General features: G+C 43.8%; 1 protein-coding gene across 1 annotated transcript in view; it reads right to left on the bottom strand.

Moving 5' to 3' along the window:
- The window catches only part of LOC105567531 (small conductance calcium-activated potassium channel protein), a 111,861-nt gene that overhangs the window by 31,539 nt on the left and 58,788 nt on the right, over window positions 1-21,534 (bottom strand). Inside the window, exon 5 of the mRNA XM_012022465.1 lies at window positions 11,878-12,291. Within this exon, the coding sequence (XP_011877855.1) occupies window positions 11,878-12,291 (414 nt within the window). The remainder of the gene's footprint in view (window positions 1-11,877; window positions 12,292-21,534) is intronic.

The raw sequence follows: 21,534 nt of genomic DNA, 5'->3' as shown, positions 1-21,534 counted from the left end.
ATACCGTACCATAAATAAAGCGAAACTTCCGACGAACTTTCGGCAATTTTTGACACGACACGAGAGTCATGGCCGTCTTGAGTGGCAGCTTGGCAACGTCGCACGGTCGCACGTGCTTCAGCTGACGCATAAGCACAAGGCGCGTGTCCTACCATTCTCCCACCGTTGAATTTAGGTTCAATGGATGTTATAAAGATAATATATCTTTTTCGGCAGTTGTATGAATATATTCACTATCGATACACCGGCTGTCATCCTGTCATTAAAATTGCGACGTTGCCAAATGTATGGTTCCAACTCTAGTCAAATTTGTGATTTCGTTCTGATATTTTCAGTTTATACCGACGGTTCAATGAGAAAAAACCTTACGGAATAATTAATTTAAATGTACGCTGATTTTTACATACTAAATCATTCATATTTGTCATTAGTAATAATAGTTGCTTTTGTGACTTCAAAGTCCTGCAAGAACCACCTTAATTTCTTCAAAGCTATTATTCTCGCGGTGGGCTAATCCTCTTTTTACCGATGTATCTTCATGAATATTAAGTTTCGCAAATTTTCGAAATACTTTTAAATATAAAAAAGAAAGGATTAAATGTAGAAAATTAATCTTCATTGGAGAACGGGCTGTATCACAGGGATATCCTTTTGACATCAAAGCTCGCCCGACCAAGGGATGCCGGCAAACTGCCCTCGAGGGTGAAAAATAATTATTCGCGCTCTCGGGACGATCAAGCCAGCGCAAGGGATGAAATTTCGTCGCGAAATTTCATTTACGGGGAATTTCATTTGGATTCGTTGCGCGACGCGATATTTGTTACAATTTGCGCGAACGTGAAGAGACAGCGATTGCGCGATACCAGGACATTTGCGAGTATACCGGGTGGGTTCCAGGTAAGAATAAGCAATGATGAGTGAACGAATGAATGGCCGGTTTACGATCGTCTCAGTAAAGACCCTGTCAGAAATACGTACGCGGAGAACTTGAAATAAGTATAGCAAAAGAGGAGAAAGTAAGAAAGAAAGAGAAATAATATACATAGAGTTTTTGTCGATTACCTAAATTTAAGATTGCAACGAGAACCGGTTACATTAAAAAATATGAAAATAATATAGTGAGGAAATATTATAATATAGAAAGTAATAATGAAAAGTGCAACCAGCCAGATAAATTGGCAGAAAATTGTGCGAGCGGAACGGAATGGCTTCGTACTAAAACTTTACGCTCCATAATGATTAATATGAATACATAATGAGATGAAGAATTCATGGCGGCAGCGCTTTACATTACGTTCATTAATATTAATCGATAAAAGCAGTCGCAAAAAGCCTATCGTATCACAAAAATAATCTTTTCAATAATGCCCATGCAATATTCATAAAGGCAGAGTAGAAAACAGGCGTTAATCATTTTAAATGAATATTTCATGCTTAAAATTGCAACAACAATTTCCGAACAATCAGCCCGAGATTTGTACACGTACTTTTCATTATTGCGAAATAAACACTTGTTTAAAGGTATTGCAAAATCCTCTGTCGTGGAAAAAAAATCCGCTTCCGCGCAAAATAAATATGCCACTCCATCGTTAATTCCGCCGCTGTTTTACGCTTCAGGTATCGTTTATTTTGCGACATCTCCCGGCGGTGCACTTTCGTTTCGCCGAGAGGAAAGTCTGTTCGCGGTTTAGAAGAGAGAAAGGAAAGATGCACCGCGAAACGGGAATGTAAGACCGGGCTTTTTCGCCGGATTTCGCCGGCGTGGAACTTATAGTCGCAAAAAAACTCGATTACGGAAGCTTAATCCCTCCCCGCGACTCTCGTCGTAAGCGCGAACGCGAGTGCCGGTTGAATTGCCCAGAAATTTTCCACGGGCTTCCCCGGGAAATCTCTTCTCCGGGCCGTAAAGCACTCACTCCTAAATTATACTTCCTTTCTTTTGACTTAGGAACCATGCCAAGTAACAACGACGGTGACTGAACGACGACTTTACGAGGTTAAGAGGAGAGCGCTTCGTGGCTGGATAATGGAAAAATATACGCAGCGTAGACGTAGCTGTGACGAAAGACGCAAGCACGAATCGGTCCTAGGAAGAAGAATTGTCGAAAGATGAAAAATTTCAGTATTCCGCACGCGGTGTTTCTCGAGCACCAGCCAATATTTCATGAGTTGATTTATCTCTGTTTCGCATTTTAACATTTATGAATAACAGCTTTCTCCAGTCTTGACAATACTTTATCTCGACGAAGCGGTAATTTTCCGAAGTAGGTACTTCGAGACCATAAAATCCGAGATGTGGAAAGTTTTGAAATTGTTGGAGATCCTTTGCATTTGTGCACTTCCGAGACCTCACAATTATCGGGTTGGGATCCTCGAAAGCCACGAGAACTCCTCGGCATTTCAGATCCTTGATATTTTGGACGTTTGGAAGTTATATAGGATGGACAAGTGCCTGGGATCCAGCGACGAATCGTACAAAATCAGATGGAGCTCAAAGAGAAGCGGATAATTTTGCGGAATTAATGCGGTGCGATCCGCAGATCGTACGGAACTCCTCGACGATTCAGATCCTTGGTACTTTGGATGCTTGCAAGTTATAACAACCGGCGATTTAGTCCGGGGTGAACGAGTGTCTGTGATCCGGCGATGAATCGTACAAAATCAGACGGAGCTCAAAGAGAAGCGGATTTAATGCGGTGCAATCTGCAGATTGTACGTAACTCCTCGACAATTCAGATCCTTGGTACTTTGGATGCTTGCAAGTTATAGCAACCGGCGGTTAAGTCCGGGGTGAACCAGTGTCGGTGATCCGGCGACGAATCGTACAAAATCAGATGGAGTTCAAAGAGGAGCGGAATTAATGCGGTGCGATCTGCAGACCGTACGTAAATCCTCGATAATTCAGATCCTTGGTACTTTGGATGCTTGCACGTTATAACAACCGGCGATTTAGTCCGGGGTGAACGAGTGTCGGTGATCCGGCGACGAATCGTACAAAATCAGACGGAGCTCAAAGAGAAGCGGATAATCTTGCGGAATTAATGCGGTGCGATTTGCAGATCGTACGTAAAGAGGATCGGTAAACTCGACGACGGACAAGAGATCGGCAGAAGCGACGTGGCGGATCCATTCGTTAATCCACCGCGATAAAAGCACTCTGACCCGTTTTTATCTCGTAACGACGATACGGGGGGGGGGGGGAGGGAAAGGGTGGAGGAAACCTAATCCTTGCATAACACACGAAGCCGTGAAGGTCGCCGGCGAAAAAGGAGATGCATAAAAGCCACCATCAGCCACCAGGACGGTGTCGTAAGCCCTTAATAGCGAGTCTTGAGGAAAAAAGCGCCGCCACGACGTTAAACGATCGAGCTGGAACCACGAGTCGTTTGCCTTTCCTTCGGCTTCCCCGCGTAGATCGCGCGCGATCCTCTCCGAGGTTATTTCTTCTTTTCCGAGAAATTTAGCGATTTCTCTCTTCCCGTCGTCCACCAGACAAGACCAAGGATCTGCTGCCACTGGTTAACAGAGCGAGATCTAAACGGAAGTTACAGACGAGAGACCGCGCCGTATCGCGAGACGTATGCTAAACAATATCGCGCGAGGCGTGCAAAAATGAGGAGTGATAAACGACGCGGCGGTAGTTCCAGCATGATCGTTTAGCGCCAGATGACGAGAGTAGGACTAGCGGGCGAGACGTGATGAACGATGCGAACGCTCCCTCCGACCCCGACTCGGTTAAGCGCAGCGGTGTTTTCTTTCCTTCCTGGTTGTCATCGTCGTCGCCGACGTGGCGATTCTCCAGTTAATTCACGTCTTTCCATTCCGACCCGTCGGGGCTTCCCTGACGACCTGCCTTCGTCTCTCGCCACGGCTCCACTTTATAATAACATTAGTCCTCGCGGCCGCATAATTGCCGTCTTCTTCCTCCACTCTGCCGAGGTCTCTCGCGTCATCGGGGTCGTTCGGGGATTCCCGAGACAACGTGACGGTGCAATTTATCATTCCTCACCGCCGCTGTCACTATGATCGATCTGTCATCCGCGGAGGCGGGGGAGGAGGAGCAGGAGGGAAGACGCGGGCGAGTTTATATTTATATAATTGCAAGCATTTGTTAACTGTCATCACTGCACGACATGTAAAAAGTTTCAGTGAAGGAGAAGCCTTGGAAAGTAGACTTAATTGAAATATCGCGTAATCCCCTCGTTAATTTCTGGTAAACTGAAGATTGATGTGCCGCAGCTTAATTCCCGTCGCGGTGATCCTCTAGCGACACGATTAAACCGAGGGAACACGAAAGGAGAGGACACTGTTTTTTATGGATTAAATTTTGTTGATATCTTTCTCGGCGAATCTTCCGAAATGAACTACAAAGCTTCGCAATTTCCGATTAAAAACTTAATTTCGTGACAGATCTCGAAAGGTGCGAAATAAAAGCAATGGAATGAGAACAAATATTGTTTTTTTTAATATGTACACGATATTGAAAATGAAAAAGTTCAAACTATAACAAAATTCTATATAATCTAAATTGTTTCGTTAACAAAGTTTTTCGTTAAAGCGAAACTTTGTGTTAAATTGAGCGGCAAATGCGATATTGCGCTGCTTATCAGGCATTTATTCTCAATTGCTTGTAAAATTACGTTATCTCATATGTTTGTTAAGGCAAAGTGAATTGCATTATCGAAAGTAGCGAGTTGAATTGCTCGAGTTTCGGCCAGTTTCGGTCAAATAACTCCGATCGCCTCCGCGCATACAAATTTCGACGCGAACGCGTAACGGTGCCGATACACTCGACTTCGCGACGCCGCGGTATTTCTCGACGTTCGCGAAATTTGCAATTCGATGCGCGTGCACGAGCGAACCGCAGGATCGTTCGACGATCCTTAAATTGCCGAATATTCGAGACTTTCGCATGCATTGCGCTCTGCAGTGTATTATAGTTTCATGTTGTGCCATTTGTTCAGATACGAAGGTGAAGATTGGAAAAATCAAGCTTTAGAAATTCATAAATTGGAGGCTATGAAATTCAATGAGGAGTTGCAATACGAAGAACGCAAGAGCCGAAATGCGAGAACTCGAGCTGCGAGGATTCGACATTCGAATGTTAGCCATATTTAAAAAAAAGCACGAAATAGAAGGAAATGAGCGAGGACCAAAATGTCCGCGGAAGTTTTCCAAATGCGCGACATTAAATAAAAAGTTTTAGAGTTTAAAAAAACTTGCAAATTTCTATGTAACCCACGTTATTCTTCTTGCCCTGAGAATTGCCGAGGAAACTTCCGTTCCGGAATTCCAAAGTTCCGAAAATTCAAGAGTATAAAAGTAAACGGAGAAAGTTTTCGCAAGTGTAAAATTGCGAAGATCCAAACGTCCACGCGTATTCGATGTTTAGCAGATATTAAACACTCTCCGCGTTTACAAGCTCGAGAAATCCCGAAGCTTAAGAAATATCAACACATCCCGGGTTCCTGAAGCTGAACCTTCTTCGAGTCAACCGGCTAGTAATTTCCGGCGTTCCCTCTGCAAAATGCGGTTAATACCAAATGCTTCCTGTAAAATCTAGTTGAAGGACAACGTCTTCCACCCCGATTATCCCACACGACTACGTTCAATTCTGGAATGGGTCTTGGCGACGTAGGAGGGAAGCGATTGCCCTCCCCCGCGAGCTTGCGATATCGATATTGTTAATCCGTCGCTCCGCTTTTGGCACAGGATCAAGCGGCGGATTGCTCAGTCAACAACGGGATTCGGCGATCCCCGGGGAAATTCTTACGGGAGAGAAATATTCCCGTCGGGGGGCGGAATAAATACGGACGTCGCGGGAAGAAGCGGGAAAGACACTCGCGGGCTTTCGGCCGAAAGCACTCTGGGGACGAGCTTCCCTGGTTGAAAAAGGATAGGCCGGGTCAAGGCGGCCTCTCCTTCGCAGCTGCGATTATCGAACCGGCTCTCCGATACCAAGAGGATACACGGGACGACTCCCGCTTGTCGTTGTCGCCTTGAATATCCGGTGCATCAACGGAACGTTTTTAGCCGATAACGTTTGCGAAGGTCGCGGGGTCGGGCAGATAATATCCTATTCAATAGGAAATAAATCTTTCTTATACCGAGTACTCTCGTATACCGTGAGGTAACGACGGAGGAGTTTCTGATAGGAAAGTTATTTAAATAACTGAACGTGAAAAAGTTACAAAAAGTCATGCCTTGCCAATCGATCGTGCACAGAAAAAGAAAAGTGTCAGATTGACTCTTGTATACTTAAATTAACGCGTTTATTGGTTTGCATATACGCAACACAGTCTGTAATCTTCTTAAAAGCATTTTATAATCTTACATCCCAACAATATCACAGTCTTACTTAAACACTATAATCGACACTTCAAGAATACGTGCAATTATTCGGAGACAATAAAGTTATTTTAATCATTACATCCTTCGGTTTGAAAATATGTTATTTTTTATCCAATATTGTTTCCTTTCCATTCAAGAAAATTATTCTTAAATAATAAGCACCTGTTTTTCTTGATTAAATTACAACATATAAAATTGCACCATTCAAGTAAGTTTTTCTTCCTTAAACGCAAAGTAATCACACTTCAAAATTTTCACGTTAAAACTGAACATATTTTCAAAAGAAGAATCTTTTTTCTCTGTGTTACACGTTTTACAGTTTAACTCTTACTGTGGCAATTGGTTCTTTAACAAAGTTCAAAATTTGAATTGTAAAAAGAGCCCTTGAAAAGAAACCTCAACGACTATTAACGAGATAACATTTTCCCATTTCCTTAACCTCCCCTTTCGTATGTCTGAAAATAATCCGTTGCATTCAAACTTTTGCAGCTTTTAACAGGTCTACTTGTTTGTAATTGCCATTTAATTTATCCGCATTGTGGATCCTTGTTTGCGCTCAAACTTACTTTCTGCAGTGCGGATGAAAATTGCCGGCATACTCGTGGAGAAACGTTCCCTTTTCCCCAGCGCGAATTATCTTCGAATTCCGCGTGCCGAGCGTCCATAAGTTTCGAAATCGTTGCGGGCGGGCGCGATGCGAATTTTAATAGAGCTCAGCTTCTCGACTCGAAAAGAGGCTCCGACGTTGATCATACGCCATTCGATAGCGTCGTAAAAAAAACAAAAAAAAAACGCGCGATTACTCAATATAGATACCACTGTGTCACTCGATGGTAAATTGAAAGTGGTCTATCGACCAACAATTCGACCAGCCCCGATAGACCATAGTTATATAATACTGAAAGCCCGGCGACGAGCACTTCGAATCATTAACCCGACAATGTAACGCGAATCAATTTGACCTACTGTCCTAAATGAAGTGACTAATAGTGAGCGTGGCAATGCGTTTGATAAGACGAGATTGCTTACTTTTAATTTACATACTTGATGCATACAATTTACATACTTCTACTAATTAGATATCTAAAATAACAGAGGAGGGATGGCATTCCGTTAAAACTAATATTTTTCATTTATCTCTCCCCTCAGAGACTTCTTCTTTATATAAAAAGCAAAGTCTGATATTTTCGCAAGATTTCACGTACCTTGTTAACGATTATTTTTATACTCGGCGCGTGAAGCGGCACATGCGGATCTTTCAAGAAAGATAAAAAAAGAACCAAGGAAAAATATGATTTTATTAATAGCTCTCTTTTCTCGATAATTCGTCTATTTTGAAAAAAACAAAATTTGTTTAAGTCGGATCTTCAAAGTCCTCCAATTTCCACGTCAATGCACTTTGAGACGCTCCGCTTTCGCGGGGCTTCGTCTCGACTACTTCGGGCGGATATCTTTTCGATTCCCGAGTCTTTGAACCCGCCGGCTCACGAACACGAGGATCTATCATTCAGATTCACGTGGCGGACCTTGTCGTACAAGGAAAGAGTTGTTATCCGTGACAGCGTGAACACCCCGACGGCATTGATTCTACCCTTCGCGGTGAAACGCCGGCTCCGGGTGGTAGAACATGAAAGGATAACGATGCGCCGGCGGGGGGAGACGGCACGGGGGCCGATCTACATCCTGCGAGGATTGTTCGAGGCAGCGGCGAATGCTAGTATCGTGTATACATTTGCCGACGTGGAGCTCTTCATCTCACGTCTCTCGCGCGCGCGCGCGTTCGAGTGCGAAGCTCCTCGAGGATGAGAGGAGCCGAGACGACTGTCGGCAGGGTTTCCCCGGTCTTTGCGATCTGTCTACCTACTATGATTCCGGGTGTTTTTTTCAAATACGAGATACGCGCGAAAAATATTTTTTTCTCCAAGAATCGATTGCTCTTTCACGCGCAGAGGGATTTTCTTTTAAAATTCACCCTAAAAATTATGTAATCGTGGGACATCTTTCCATTTTTTCCCCGGTTAATTATACTTAAGGTGGCTCCTGCACGAAGGAGCGGTTGGTATGGGTGCTTTGGTGAGGTCCCTTTAATTTTTATAAATTTATATGACTCTTTTATTTTAAAAAATCACTTATTGCATTATTGATCAGATGCATTGATATGCTAGGTTATATATGCACATTTAAAAACATATTTAAAAATAGGTGATATTGTCAAGTCTCAAAGAGCTGTCAAATTTCCTCGAAACATTGTATCTTTGGACTTTACTAATAAGTGTTTGCTTGCAGAGGTCGGTGACCTCATATACTTAATGGCGCATTTGAATTCTTGTGACATTTATTACGTTCATCTCGTTTTTTGTTAAAATCTACTTTTTCTATAAAATAATATTAATCTTCAAAGTGTTTCCGTCAGCAATCGGCCCGTAATCCCTATCCTAGTGAACACCAAGCAATAGTTGCATAATATCAATATTATAATTTCCTACTTAACAATGTAAATGTAATATAACACCCATATGTTATATTACATATGGGTAAGAAATTATAATATTGATGTTATGTAACTGTTACTTGGTGTTTACTGGAATGTTAAAAAATACAGCTTTAACATTTTTTCTTTATTTTATTTCATCAGCGACCGGGTCCGAAATTTCGCGTACTGACAGATAAAATTTACAATTGCAACACACTTAAATTGCAATTTTTTCTACTTTTGGTCGATTTATGCAGGAGCCACCTTGATATACGTGTTTTACTAGTAAAATTGTATGGTTAAAATTTTGAGAAACTTTCGTAAAGGTCTTCAAATTGCCATGTTATCCCACGATTAAATGATTTTCAGGATAAATTTTAACAGGTTATCTTTTGAGATGTAACTAAATCTAATTAAATGTCCTATCCGATCTCAATAGATAACAACATCGAATATGCAATAAAAGTGTCAGAACTCTGAAGGTCTGATGATTTTAGATTGGATATAATTAAATATTACATGATTGAGGCATATACATATAATGTAATTTTTCCATTTTTTCCTGGGTAATACTAGTAAAATGTACGGTAAAATTTCATAAAATTCTTCGAAATACCATGTTGTCTCACGATTAAATAATTTTCAGGGTAAATGTTAAAAAATTTCTCTCTGTGTGGAAATTCGAGAATCAATTAATGAGATAATAAAGAAGGCAAATTACAACGGAGAGGTGCAATTGAGGGAAGAATAAAATCCTCATATGTTGAGATAATTCTCGAGTCCTCAGAATTCCACCGTCTTTCCAGCAACTCGATGTTTGATGTTAGATTCCGCAAAGGGATGTATTTTATAATTTGCGTTTCTTCGAAAATTGCAATTTGTGCATTTTACGAAGGAGGGAGGGGGGATTCATCCCTCAATCCGATATCAGCACTTCGGCCAGCACGATGTTAATCGTTCAATATTACAGAGAAAGAAGCAATGCGGTAAAAAATAAATGGACGCGACGCGTCGAATTCCTGAGAGGACGGGAATTCCTTCGGGTATAAAATCCGGCTTGCCCTTTTCGGCAAACCAGCCCCTGTAATATTAACGCGGCTACATCGCTCTGCACTTTTCATGCGGTTTCGAGGGCCCTGATCGATGGCGAATGAATTAACGTTTCGCCGCGAAGCATCCCGACCGGCGATAAATATTCAGCGAGCCGTCTCAATCTTCCCTCGCCCTTCTCGCGAATTGTGCGCCTCTATCATTTATCAGTCGCTGGTGATTTATTCAGAGAACCCCGCGCAGATAGACCCGCGATAAGCGGAATGTGCAAACTGCGAGCAGTATTTATAGATACCTCAATGCCGAGCAAACTTGTAAAATGTTGCCGGCCGTGTATACGCGGTGCCGTGCAAAAATCATCATCCCGGCGCCCGGGCGGTTTATCATCATCGCGCTGTGACGGCGCGGTCGTTTGCGCGAATGTTGACTAATTACTCAATGGTGAAGCGAAATATGCGGTGTGTGAATTGCAGTGTGCGTGCAAGAAGTTGCGATTGTGGCCTTTATTTTACCGCTGTACATAGTTTCCCAGTATTTCGGTCGCTCATCGTCAATTTTAGATTCCGCAAGGTGTTGCGCCACCAATTTGTAGTTCGGGGAATTCGAGAATTCCGGCTCCTCCGAACGCAACAAGATTTATTCTTCGATCCGTCGAAATATTTACTCCGCGAAATATTTATTTTAGCTGCGTTTTATGAAGAGAAGATTTACTCCCGAATCCGTTGAAATATTCACACTTTGCGGACAACGCAACAATTTATTTCAACGACTCTGTCATTCGCCAATTTCAGATTCCGCGAAGTGTCGCGGTCCGCAATTTGTGATTTCGGAGAAATCGAGAATTCCGGTTTCTCTGAATTTAACAAGGAAATTCGTCCTTCAATCCGAAATATTTACTCTATAACGAAATATTAATTTAACACGGCAATTCATTTCGAACTGTCGATCAACGGAGTACCCGAGAATCTTCCGAAATGATAAAAACTTTATGTAAACGAAATATTAACCGGCAGAATTGCCGGCCAAGAGTTCCAGGGCTGCTTCGTCAATTGGATCATCAAATACAACCGCGCGCCGTCCCTTTCTTTTTTCCGGCATGAATTTTATTACAAAGTCCCTCAGTTCCTCAATCGATGGCCGTGTTTGTGGCGTTTTGTAAACCGGGAACCGGAGGAGGGGGGGGGGGGGGTAGTTGCCAAGATCGCGACACGCGCTCCCGGGTGTTTAACTTCCGAATCGCCGACAAGTTTACTCCGCGCCCGTGAACGATCCCGGCCGGGGGTGAATTTACGAGAGTCCCGGGGAAAGTTTGACTGGTCCATTAGCGAATCAAGTGCGAGTTAATTGGACGCCCGATGTATGGAGTGCGAGCCGCGAACGCGCTGTCTCGCGCCTGCAAAGCCTCGCGTTAATTATAACCGAAGGTCCGCACCTATATACAGCAGGAAGGAGATAAAATTGATCGACTATTCTTCCATCGGAGAACGACGTCAGCCAACGCTAATCGTCCTCGCTTTGCCATCAATTACCACTGCCGTCGGCCGAACTTGAATCGCGCGTCCCAAGTTTACGGAAACTCGCTGTTCCGAGACTTAGGCGAGAGATAAGAGGCTTATCCTCAGTCTTGTAATTACGCCGTATTATGTAAGCTAGAAAATCGGATCAACGACGACGTCGGAGGGCCGGGGGAAGACTCGAAGGAAAATCAGCTGTACTTATGCAATGCGGGATCAACAGTAGTTCCCGGGAGTTCAAAACTAAGACTCCACAAACGCGTCGAACTGCAGCAACGCGTGCGGCAACGAATCCAAAGATTTCTATTTCAACGCAGGAAGCTTGCGGCTGGAGCTTCTGATTGGTCGACTCCCATTGCTGCACGCGTTGCCGCGGCTCAACGCATCCATCGAGTCTTAGCTTAATTGTGACCCGTGCGCGATCCCTTTTTGCTCCTCTCTCGCGCAAGGCCGCGCGAGGGATACCTTCGGAACGCGGTTCGCGCTTACCTTGGTGTAAACGCCGGCGCTGGACAGTTCGTTTTCGATGACCATCATGATGATGCCGAACATGCCCATCACGAGGGCGTAGTCGCTGATGCGCTTGCGCTTCTCGAAGAGGGCCTTCCGCCTGCCCAGCCGGTAGCCGACGTTCGGCTTGTGTTTGGACCCGGGCCCGATGCTGCCGCCGCAGGACTGGCCCTTGAGGGAGCCGCCGCCGCCCAGCATGCGCTCGTCCATGTAACGGGGATACTCGGAGTGGACGCCCACGAGGGCGATGCCGGCGTCCTCGCCGGCACCGGCGCCCCCGGCGCTACCGCTGCCGGCAGCCGCCCCGGCCGCCCCCGCGCCGCCCCCGCCGGCCACCCCGCCGCTGTTCTTCATCGCCCCCGGGATCGAGAGAGTCGACACTGGCTTCCGCAGCTGGAACAGCGGCGAGCAGGAGGACGATTAAGATGGGAATATCTACGCGAGCGTCGTGCGTCGCTGCTGCGTGCCGTTAAAGCGTGCAAAAGCGCAGCCCGCGAAAATAACTCGTTCTTTCGCACCGCGTAATCCCACCCCGACTGGCCGTTCTTTTGCCATCTCGGTTTCAAATTACGTGTCAGAAATTCCGAGAATTCAATTTGTCTCCAACCGAGAGGGAAAAATGGCACAGCCCGCGCCCCAAAGTGCGACGGGATGCGCGAATTGCGTGGCGTTGTGTAAGTGAATCAAAGCGACGGATCCGAGTGTATTCGAGTCAAAGGGTTTATGTAGAAAGGTCACCGCAACGGAATCCTTTTTAAGCTGCAAAAATTTCCTCCTTTCTCCAAGTGTCCCTTTGCCACCCGAGTTTCTCTCGCGCGAAGAGATGCGTCGAGTCGCCTTCGGAAATTGAACGGTTTATCTCCCCACCGTAGGGCGACAATTTCGAGAGTGGTGACAATGGGGTTTCGAGTTTCCTTACGTACCGCCACGATTTCTTCCCGAAGGCGCGACGCAACGTCGAAATTAACTCAGTTCAGTCTCGATTTGTCTCAATGGCAATTAGGTACGCAATCCTGATTTATCGGACGAAACGTGGGCGGCCGCGCGAAATCTTCCCGCGCCGAGGACCCTCGAGAGGCTCGAGGCGGCTCGCGATCGATGAGAATTATTCCATCTCGCCGCCCAACGGCGATATACGAGTTAACGAGTGCCACGGCATGCAGAATTCCACATACGACGAGTCGGATTTCTCGCGTGCGAATCCGAGGGATGTGCGGGGAGTTCGTTAAAAAATGTACCGCCCCGCCTCGCGGAGAGAGAGCTTGGCATTCCTGTGTAATAAAGCGCGCTCTTAATCGCGTTGACCCTTTCAGCTACGCCGGCAGGTCGGTGATCGAGTGTCGGAACGGTTGTTTCGCGAGTTTTCTTTCTTTATTTACGTTTCAAGCGGGATTTCGGACGGTAATAAATAAACGCGAGCCGCGAAGATTACGGTGCGTACGGCATAAACGAGAAAGCCAGAATTGCCGTCCTCTTAAAAGCGGAAAAGGCTCACCCCGCCGTTTTTCAACCCCGTGCTACTAGCAAACTAGTTGACTACGCTGAATTACATACACGTTCCAGTAAGAAAGACTACACGGGAAAAAAATGCAGCTGCCATAGCTGAAAGCTGCATGTGGTAACTAAATGTTATGTTGTAAAATATGGACAGCTAATATTTAGCTGTGATAGCTAATATTTTGCTACTGTGCCTATTGTATTAGGTGCAAACCACGTTTGCTGTGGTTTAGAAATTTACGAGGGGGAAACCGCTGAGGGCATTGTGGTGTACAGATTTGCGACATTACTGGGCATTACTAGGCATTACTAGGTATTACTAGGCATTACTAGGCAATTTTTTGGGCATTAGTTTGGGCATTAGGTCCTGCTGGGGCATTATAAAGATAAAATAAGATAAAACAAGATAAATAAGATAAAATAAGATAATAAGACAAAGTAATGCCCATTGGACGTTAATGTGGTATACAGGATTTTGGTCAGCGGTTTCTCCCTCGCCTCGAACCTTCAAGAAAAGTGTCAGACAAAAGTAAACTGCTGAGGACATTGTAGTTTACATATTTGCGGCATTACTGGGCATTACTAGGCATTTTTTGGGCATTAGTTTGGGCCTTGCTGGGGCATTATGAAGATAAAATAAGATAAAACAAGATAAGATAAGATATTAAGATAAAGTAATGTCTACTGAGCATTAGTGGGCATTGGTGTACAAGATTTTGGTCAGCGGTTTCCCCCTCGGGAAATTTATAGTTACTGCAGCAAAATATTTTTAGCAAGTCAGATTTAGCTGCGGTAGCGAAAATTTTTTTTCAGTGTAAACATGCATTTTCTACTCTACACTCAGCCCTAAGTTCAGAGATGCTCTTTAGCCACGGCAGTAGTTTGACCTATCGTTATATCTAGCAAGTTAAACGCAAAATTAGATTCATACTTAGGGCTACTAATACCGAGTAAATGATAACACGAGCATATCTTTATAGTTTTATCTTATTAATAGAGTGAACTTTAACATGACGGGGAAAAACGGAGGGAAAAAAGAGCTGCAAGTTTTCAAGAGAAAAATTGAGCTACGCAACGTTGTAAAATGCAGGGGACGAGCAGGATAAATTGCGCCTTCAATGAAGGGCGACAATTGCGAAGTTTCGGAAATTATTATTTTATAATACTATTACATTTTATTTGACGACATTTTATGACAATAGTGAGAAGAATAAAATTAACTAAATATTGTAATGTAGAAAAACCCATCATTTTCATACAACATTTAATGGTATCAAAAGTATATGAACTTGTAAAAATTAATATTAAGAGAGAGAACTGCAATTTTTTCATGAAATTTGGTGGAATTGGTGAGACGCCCGTAAATTTTTCGCAATAAATTAGAAAATGGAAATCATTTAGACTTGGCTCTTATATCCTTTATTCCTTCGAATTGTCATTTCAGAGCCTTATGAATTTTATCATCTAAAATTGTTTGATTAGTTGCATGGCTTCATAATACAAGGTGATTCTAAAGTGCCAATGTCTTAACAGTTGATTTTTGAGATCATCTTGTGAAGAAAAATTCAAGTCTCGAAAAACGTTATTGTCGCAGTACATTCTCGCCCAACATTCTTTTTTTTTAAACCTTCTTTCGTTTAAGAGCTGTTAAGACAGAAACAATAGTTTTAGGATTTCTAACATCCTGATTTCTAAAAACGAGGTTCTCGTTTCCACATAAGCGTTTTTTCGTAAAACGAACTCAAAAATTAATTCTGAAGATATTAGACAGTACTTAAAATATTAGACGGTACTTAAGAAGTATCGTGTCTCTTCGAAACAATGCCCATCTGAATTTGCGCAATAATCGTGGCGCTTTTAAGACCTATTAAATACACTTTCCAACATTAATAACTGCAATCGTAATTGCACCTTTGGAAGAATTCCAAGCCATTTCTTTCGCGGAAACTTGGAAATCTTCTATTACTAGAGGAAAGTCCTTTATTATGCGATAGGCTCTTAATATGAAATGGCGGAGTTTCCGCCAAATTAATAGGCATTTTCCGTTGGTTCCACCAGTTTTTATAAATGTACACTCTTTTTGCACTACACGCTAACAAAAAGGACAAATTTTTACTTTACAACGGCGCTCGATCTATTTAACTATTTAATTGAGCAATTTCCGGACTGTTGCCCTGTACGTCAAAATACGCCTGAATGATTAATTTAATTAATCCCTGTAGCAGATGTCGCGAGGTTATTAAAGAGAACGAATGGTGCCAAACATCGTTGGGAGATATTACATTGTCCGATGCCCGCTGCGATACTTGGTCCGATCTGCCGACGCTGCATCACTCCCGTTTCTATCGAGGATCGAGGAAATTTGAGCGCACCGCGTCACGTGAACTCTCGCCGTCAACGTCCGTCTCGTATGCACCATCTGATTCCAAGCCCGCGTATCGGGTGCCACCGGGGCTGCGCTTACGGTCGCACGGGGCGCATGCACCTGTCTGCCAGTGTATGGGGGTCGCACGTACGCGGGACTCTATGCGCGCGACCTATCGATCCTCCGCTATATTTTCCGCGTGCGGTGTCGTCTATGAGAACGCGTGTTTCGCCAGCGAGTCAGAGAGACACGGTACGTGCGTGAGCTTTGCGTTCATTTTACGGTCCAGGTGCGCCGGTCTATTTACGTTCGATTTACGTTCGATTTACGCCCGCGAGGTGAGGTATCCTCGTGCTTTTTCCCACCCGCGGGAACGAACGAAAGCGTTGCAGCTCGAGGGAGCTTAACGGCGAATCGTCAGAATTCTCTCTGGCACGGCTAATTCCGAAGGAATCTCGAGCATTCGATTAAATTGCGATCTGCAAAGCTCGCGAGCTCCGTGTGCGCGTGGATTCTTCGCGCTCGCACATTTCGCTGTCCCGCGACATCGGTCGATTGTCGGCGATCAGCAGTGGGGTGGACAACAATAATAGTTGCCGGAATGCACCGGCAGCGAGATTTCGCGGAGCATGACCTCGTGACCTTTCTCATCCGGCCGAGAGGGGATGGGGAGGATAAGGGTGGAAGACTGTGTTATTGGGGGAGGACAGAAAGGGGGATGCAGAGACGGGGTGGTAGTCATGGAGACCGTCCCGAGAGGCTTCCTTAATTCAAAGCTTGATTGGCTCGGGCAATCTTAAACTTGTATATGCCCGGTAAAGTTCTCTCTTTCTCGCCTTCGCTCTCGCGATTGCTCACGACCGCGATAAAGAAACACACGGACTGCCAGCAGCCTCTTCCACACCATCTCGCTCCCCTCGAAACAACGGCGCGAGAGAGCACCATTTGGTATTTCCGAGCCGTTTCAACCCCCTCAGATCGAAGTTTAAAGTCGAAATGTTTAAACCGGAAAGAGTGCTTCCGCCCTCAAGAGGAGTACCGTAATGATTTAATTAAAGCGCCGTGCATCTTAAGTACAAATCTTAATCTCAAATAGGAATTCAAGTGGATTACAAGGTGCTGGAGGAATTGAAGGTCATTGATATAAGTGGTTTGATCAACGATATGCCCTTAATAATCGAATTGAGAATGACATTGTAACTTAATGTGTGCAATCTACGTTGCTCGTCACTTTTTGTTCGTCCCCGTCTAATTGTACTTTTTACTCCTGCCTTTCTTCTTCTCTTTGCCTCCACCCTCCCATTAGTTTATTACACTTTGTTATTCATATACGTAGCGTTACTTTGTCATCATTCTGAAAGGGACTGTATTCTCGCGACTCGGTTCCTTCCCACTGAATTGAATCGAATTAATTTCCTCTCTGAACCCTCCATCTATCCACTCTCCTTCTCCCTTTCCACCCGTCGACGTCTAATAAAGTCAACTTTCCTCCCGCGAAGCCGCAATCTTTCCGGCGACTTGCAGCTTCCTCTCGCGCGAGGAAAGCGATAAAACTGTCGGCTACCGCGGAGAAATGGAGATGGAGAAAAAGGAAATGGACGGAAAGGAGGGAGGGAGAGAGAGAGAGAGAGAGAAAGGGAGTGAAGGAAGGATAGAGATAGGGTGGAATATGATCTTCACGTCGCATATTTGTCGAGTACTCGATACTCGCACTCGGGTTTCACACTTGACTCGGTGCGTCGCCGCTGATATTATGGTCTTGGCCTAGCAGCGTAAGTCTAAAATCAAAGATAGAGGATGGGGGTTGAGACAGACTGAGACTGAGACTGGCAGAAAGACTGAGACCAAGAATGAGAGAGATGTGGTCTGAGACTGAGACTGAGAGGGGGGGGCTGAGACTGCGACTGCGACTGTAAGAGAGACTGAGACTGAAAGGGGGAAGAGAGAGAGAGAGGGGGAGAGAAAGGGGGGAGCGGTCGACTGCGCAGAGTACTGGTATTTGCGGTTCAATTGTTACACACTCGTACCTACTCGGATTAGTACTAAATCTAACGCCCTCCGATTTCAAGTATTCCCAAGTCCCGAGCTATATATGTATACCGCAATCGTGTGATCTGGCGTCCTTTGTACTTCCCCATATACGAGACGTGACAAAAAGCTCCGATGTCGCAACGTCAGATTCTCGGACGAATTAAAGATCGATTTTCCCTTGGTGGAGATATTCGATCTCCCTGGATCGTCTTACGTAAAAGTAAAAGCTAAACGTATATGTGCGAGCTAAATATGAATTAACCAAAATATACATACACAGTGAGCCTTCGTATAACACGGGGGATGCATAGTATGAGTCCACATAGGCCACACATGTACATAAAACGCAAGGGTTTCGTATAAAAAAAGTAAAATAAGTATTAAAAATATAATACAAATTCGAAGGAATAGAGGCTAAAGAGCCGCGGCAGGAAGTTAGTGTCTGAGTAACTCCTATTTTAAGTTTGTTGCGAAAAAAATATTACCTCGACCAGGGTTTGAACCTCGACTTCTCTACTCACTAGGCGGGCGTCTCACCAATTCGACCGCCGAGGCATGCGGTAATATTCATCGCAACAAACGGTCCAACGTTATTTCCCGAATGCCACATATCACGACAGAATTCGAAACGAGAACTACGCGTTGTATAAAAATATAACAATAAATTATTTCTTATTTTATTTTATTATTACATTATTTTCCCGTCGTGTTGCACGAACTCGCGTTATGTGGGGTTTAATGTACACGTACGTATGTAAATTTTGGTTACCCGTGAAAAAATGGAAAAATATATGTCATAACATCCAATTCGAAAACTCATCAGATCCTCAGAGATTTGACACGTTCCTCGAATGCTCGAGGTTATCTATTGAGATCTAACTAAATCTATAATTAAATGTCCTAAAAGAACTTAATTAGATCTCAATAGATAATAACATTAAATATTCAATAACATTAAATATTCAATAAAAGTGTCACATTTCTGAAGATCTCATGATTTTAGAATTGGATATAATTAGATATTACACGATTGAGACATATATGTGTAATGAGATATTTCCATTTTTCGCGGGTAATCTGATACTTAAAAACTTGGTTAATTTAACTGGAAAATTCCGAAAATTTTGTAGACGACGGCTTGCTGTCGTTAACAGACAACTCGCGACAGAATTGCCCTCCCTAATAAACAAAAGAATCCGCTACTGAGGGGATCAATAAAGATCACGGTTTGGATTCCTGAATGGACCAGTTAAAGTCGCACCCACAGAAAAAATCCCGGGTACAATGCTATTACACTTCAATGTATCATAAAATAGGATCGATATAGCGCCAATCATATTTGTTATAGAGAAAGAAGTATTTTAAATGAAAATTCTAAAATTTAAAATAAAATGATAGTATGTGTCGTTTTTTGTCGAATATCGTGGCGCCAACTTCGTGCGTTGTAAGACGAATGGCAAAATTCTAACGCAAGAATATATCAACTTACATTTATATAAGTTACTCTTGTCTCAATACAGTAAGTCAATCTTTTCTGATTCGATAGAGAAGAATAAGGATTATTGATTTTATTTTGACATTGTCTTATTTTTATACTAAATAAGGTTGTGAGAAATATAAATGCGTCACGAAGATTTTCTGTCTCGGTGACAGAAATCCTTTCTGTGGATGCGGGTCCGCGCAACTGCCAGTACCTTTAATTTCTGCAATCACGAGTGCATGCAGTATTGACAATAATCCGCGGTGATAAACGGCGAATTATTAACCCATTACTTTTGCCCGTGCATCCGCGGGGGTGAGAGCCGCCCATTCGGCGAGAACGTCGCGTCGTAACGAAACCCGTTGCAAAATCGAGTAACAATAGTCGCGGGGCAGCTTTCCGCCGTTTTCGGCCGAGCAATTCCCGCCTCGTTCCAGTTTTCGGCAATTGCGGTACACTGGCGCACACACAACGCACATACACCCCTCCCGCCCCTCTATCCGGCCCAGTATGCGCACCCGCGAACATAATCTCTCTAATGGAACCGCGAGATAATGCTCCGGGGGGAGATTAGTGCTTCGCGGGGAGCCCCGCGTTTAACCGTTGACCAATAATTCAACGGATATCACGAGTATAATGTTATCTCCGCACTCGACAGACAGTCGTTTCATGCTCCCGTTTTGCGTGACGTCAAATCGATAAGATCGACGATACACTTCTATTTTTTTCTCGCTCACCATTTCGTGCTCCCGCCGGCCGCCGCGCGCCGCTTATGTTTCCTCACAAAATAACCGAACTTCGTTTAATTCCTTGTTACCGTTTTGCGTCAATATTGACAAAATCAAACCCCCCGCCACTCTCCTGCTTTTGTATCTCGCGAGAAATTGGCGTGCTATTACCGGCGGACATTCGGGAACGTTGTTAAATGGATACCCACTTTAATAAGCTCGTTCCGACCTCATATCGCTATCCATTCTAGTAAAATGTGATTGTCTCCGCAACCTCTCTTCTTGCTTTTTTTTAAGTGCCTGCCGCCTGTTACCGTAATCGTGCAATTTCAATACTTTGCAAACGTATAAAAATTCATGTTTCCGAAGACTATAAGTTAATTTCCTGTAATAAATAATAAACAATTGAACAACAGCCTGTTATGTACAATACAGAATAAATAAATGTTCGATTAAACATTTTCGGCCATCGGATGAGATCTCGGACCCATAATAACAATTTTCACGAGTTTGATCAGTTTCGCATATGTGTACAATTTAAAAACATTTATATTTTTAAACGCGCGGATTGTTATTCGGTCTTGATATTTTGGCAAAACTGAAAATGTAGTCGATTCGATTCGTACACAATTGAATATCGTTAATAAGCCTTTTCGTAGATCTACAAAGATCGAATTTATTGCAAAGGGAAATAGCGCTCCAGCATAAAACTCGTTATTGTAGACACGGAATCACGATGATCGGCAATGCAAATTTCGCGATTCGATAGCTCGTTCAGTTGTAAAAAGAATTCGGGATGGTGCAGAATTTTATAAAGCGAAAACGTCGATTTCGCCCCGCATGTTTATTAACAAATCAAAGTTATGCTTTACTCGTAGCATACTTGTCGATATGGGTCGATCGTGAATACGTGACAGTGGGACGTGACATGAAACACGCGATGTCAGCGGAGTCGCCCTTAAACGATCGTCCAGCTCGACTCGTCAGAATTAATCCATGCTGTCGGCGAGAGATTTCACGACGCGCCGCAACTTTGTTAACTGAGCGCGAACGTGCGTCGAAAATTGTGCGGGAATTATCGCGCGTTTCGGAAATTCCGGGGAAATGGTCACGGGGATTTTGCCCGACGCGGAGTTTAACGAAGATATTGCGACGGGGCGCGCTTATTAATTTCGCCGTTCCAGAAGCGTTTCGGAAATTTTGCCGTCGGGAACTTTCAAAGGGGCGATTTCAAAGTTACGCAAATCACTTCATGAAATTAATAACGGAGTTAAATTTATCGCTAACACTTTGTTGCTCACCGAGAAGTCGCACAGCTACAGAACCGCGCACGTTATTCGTGTCCCCCCCCCCCCTCCCTTTTTTCATTTATTTTTATGTTACCTATTATCGTCACGCACTTTAGTATTTGGGTTAATGGAAGAGATTACGAAAAAAAACAACCTTTTTCGATGTATCTCTCAAAAAGAATACGCGTTAAATTAAAAAAAAAACTATTTCGATGAACTTGCATAAATTTGCCGCTGTTTATACAC

The sequence above is a fragment of the Vollenhovia emeryi genome, unplaced genomic scaffold (assembly GCF_000949405.1).
Source record: "Vollenhovia emeryi isolate VEMERY1.0 unplaced genomic scaffold, V.emery_V1.0 DF939137.1, whole genome shotgun sequence".
NCBI lineage: Eukaryota > Metazoa > Arthropoda > Insecta > Hymenoptera > Formicidae > Vollenhovia > Vollenhovia emeryi.
Note: the sequence above shows the minus strand (reverse complement) of the source record. Positions and strands in the feature narration are given on the sequence as shown.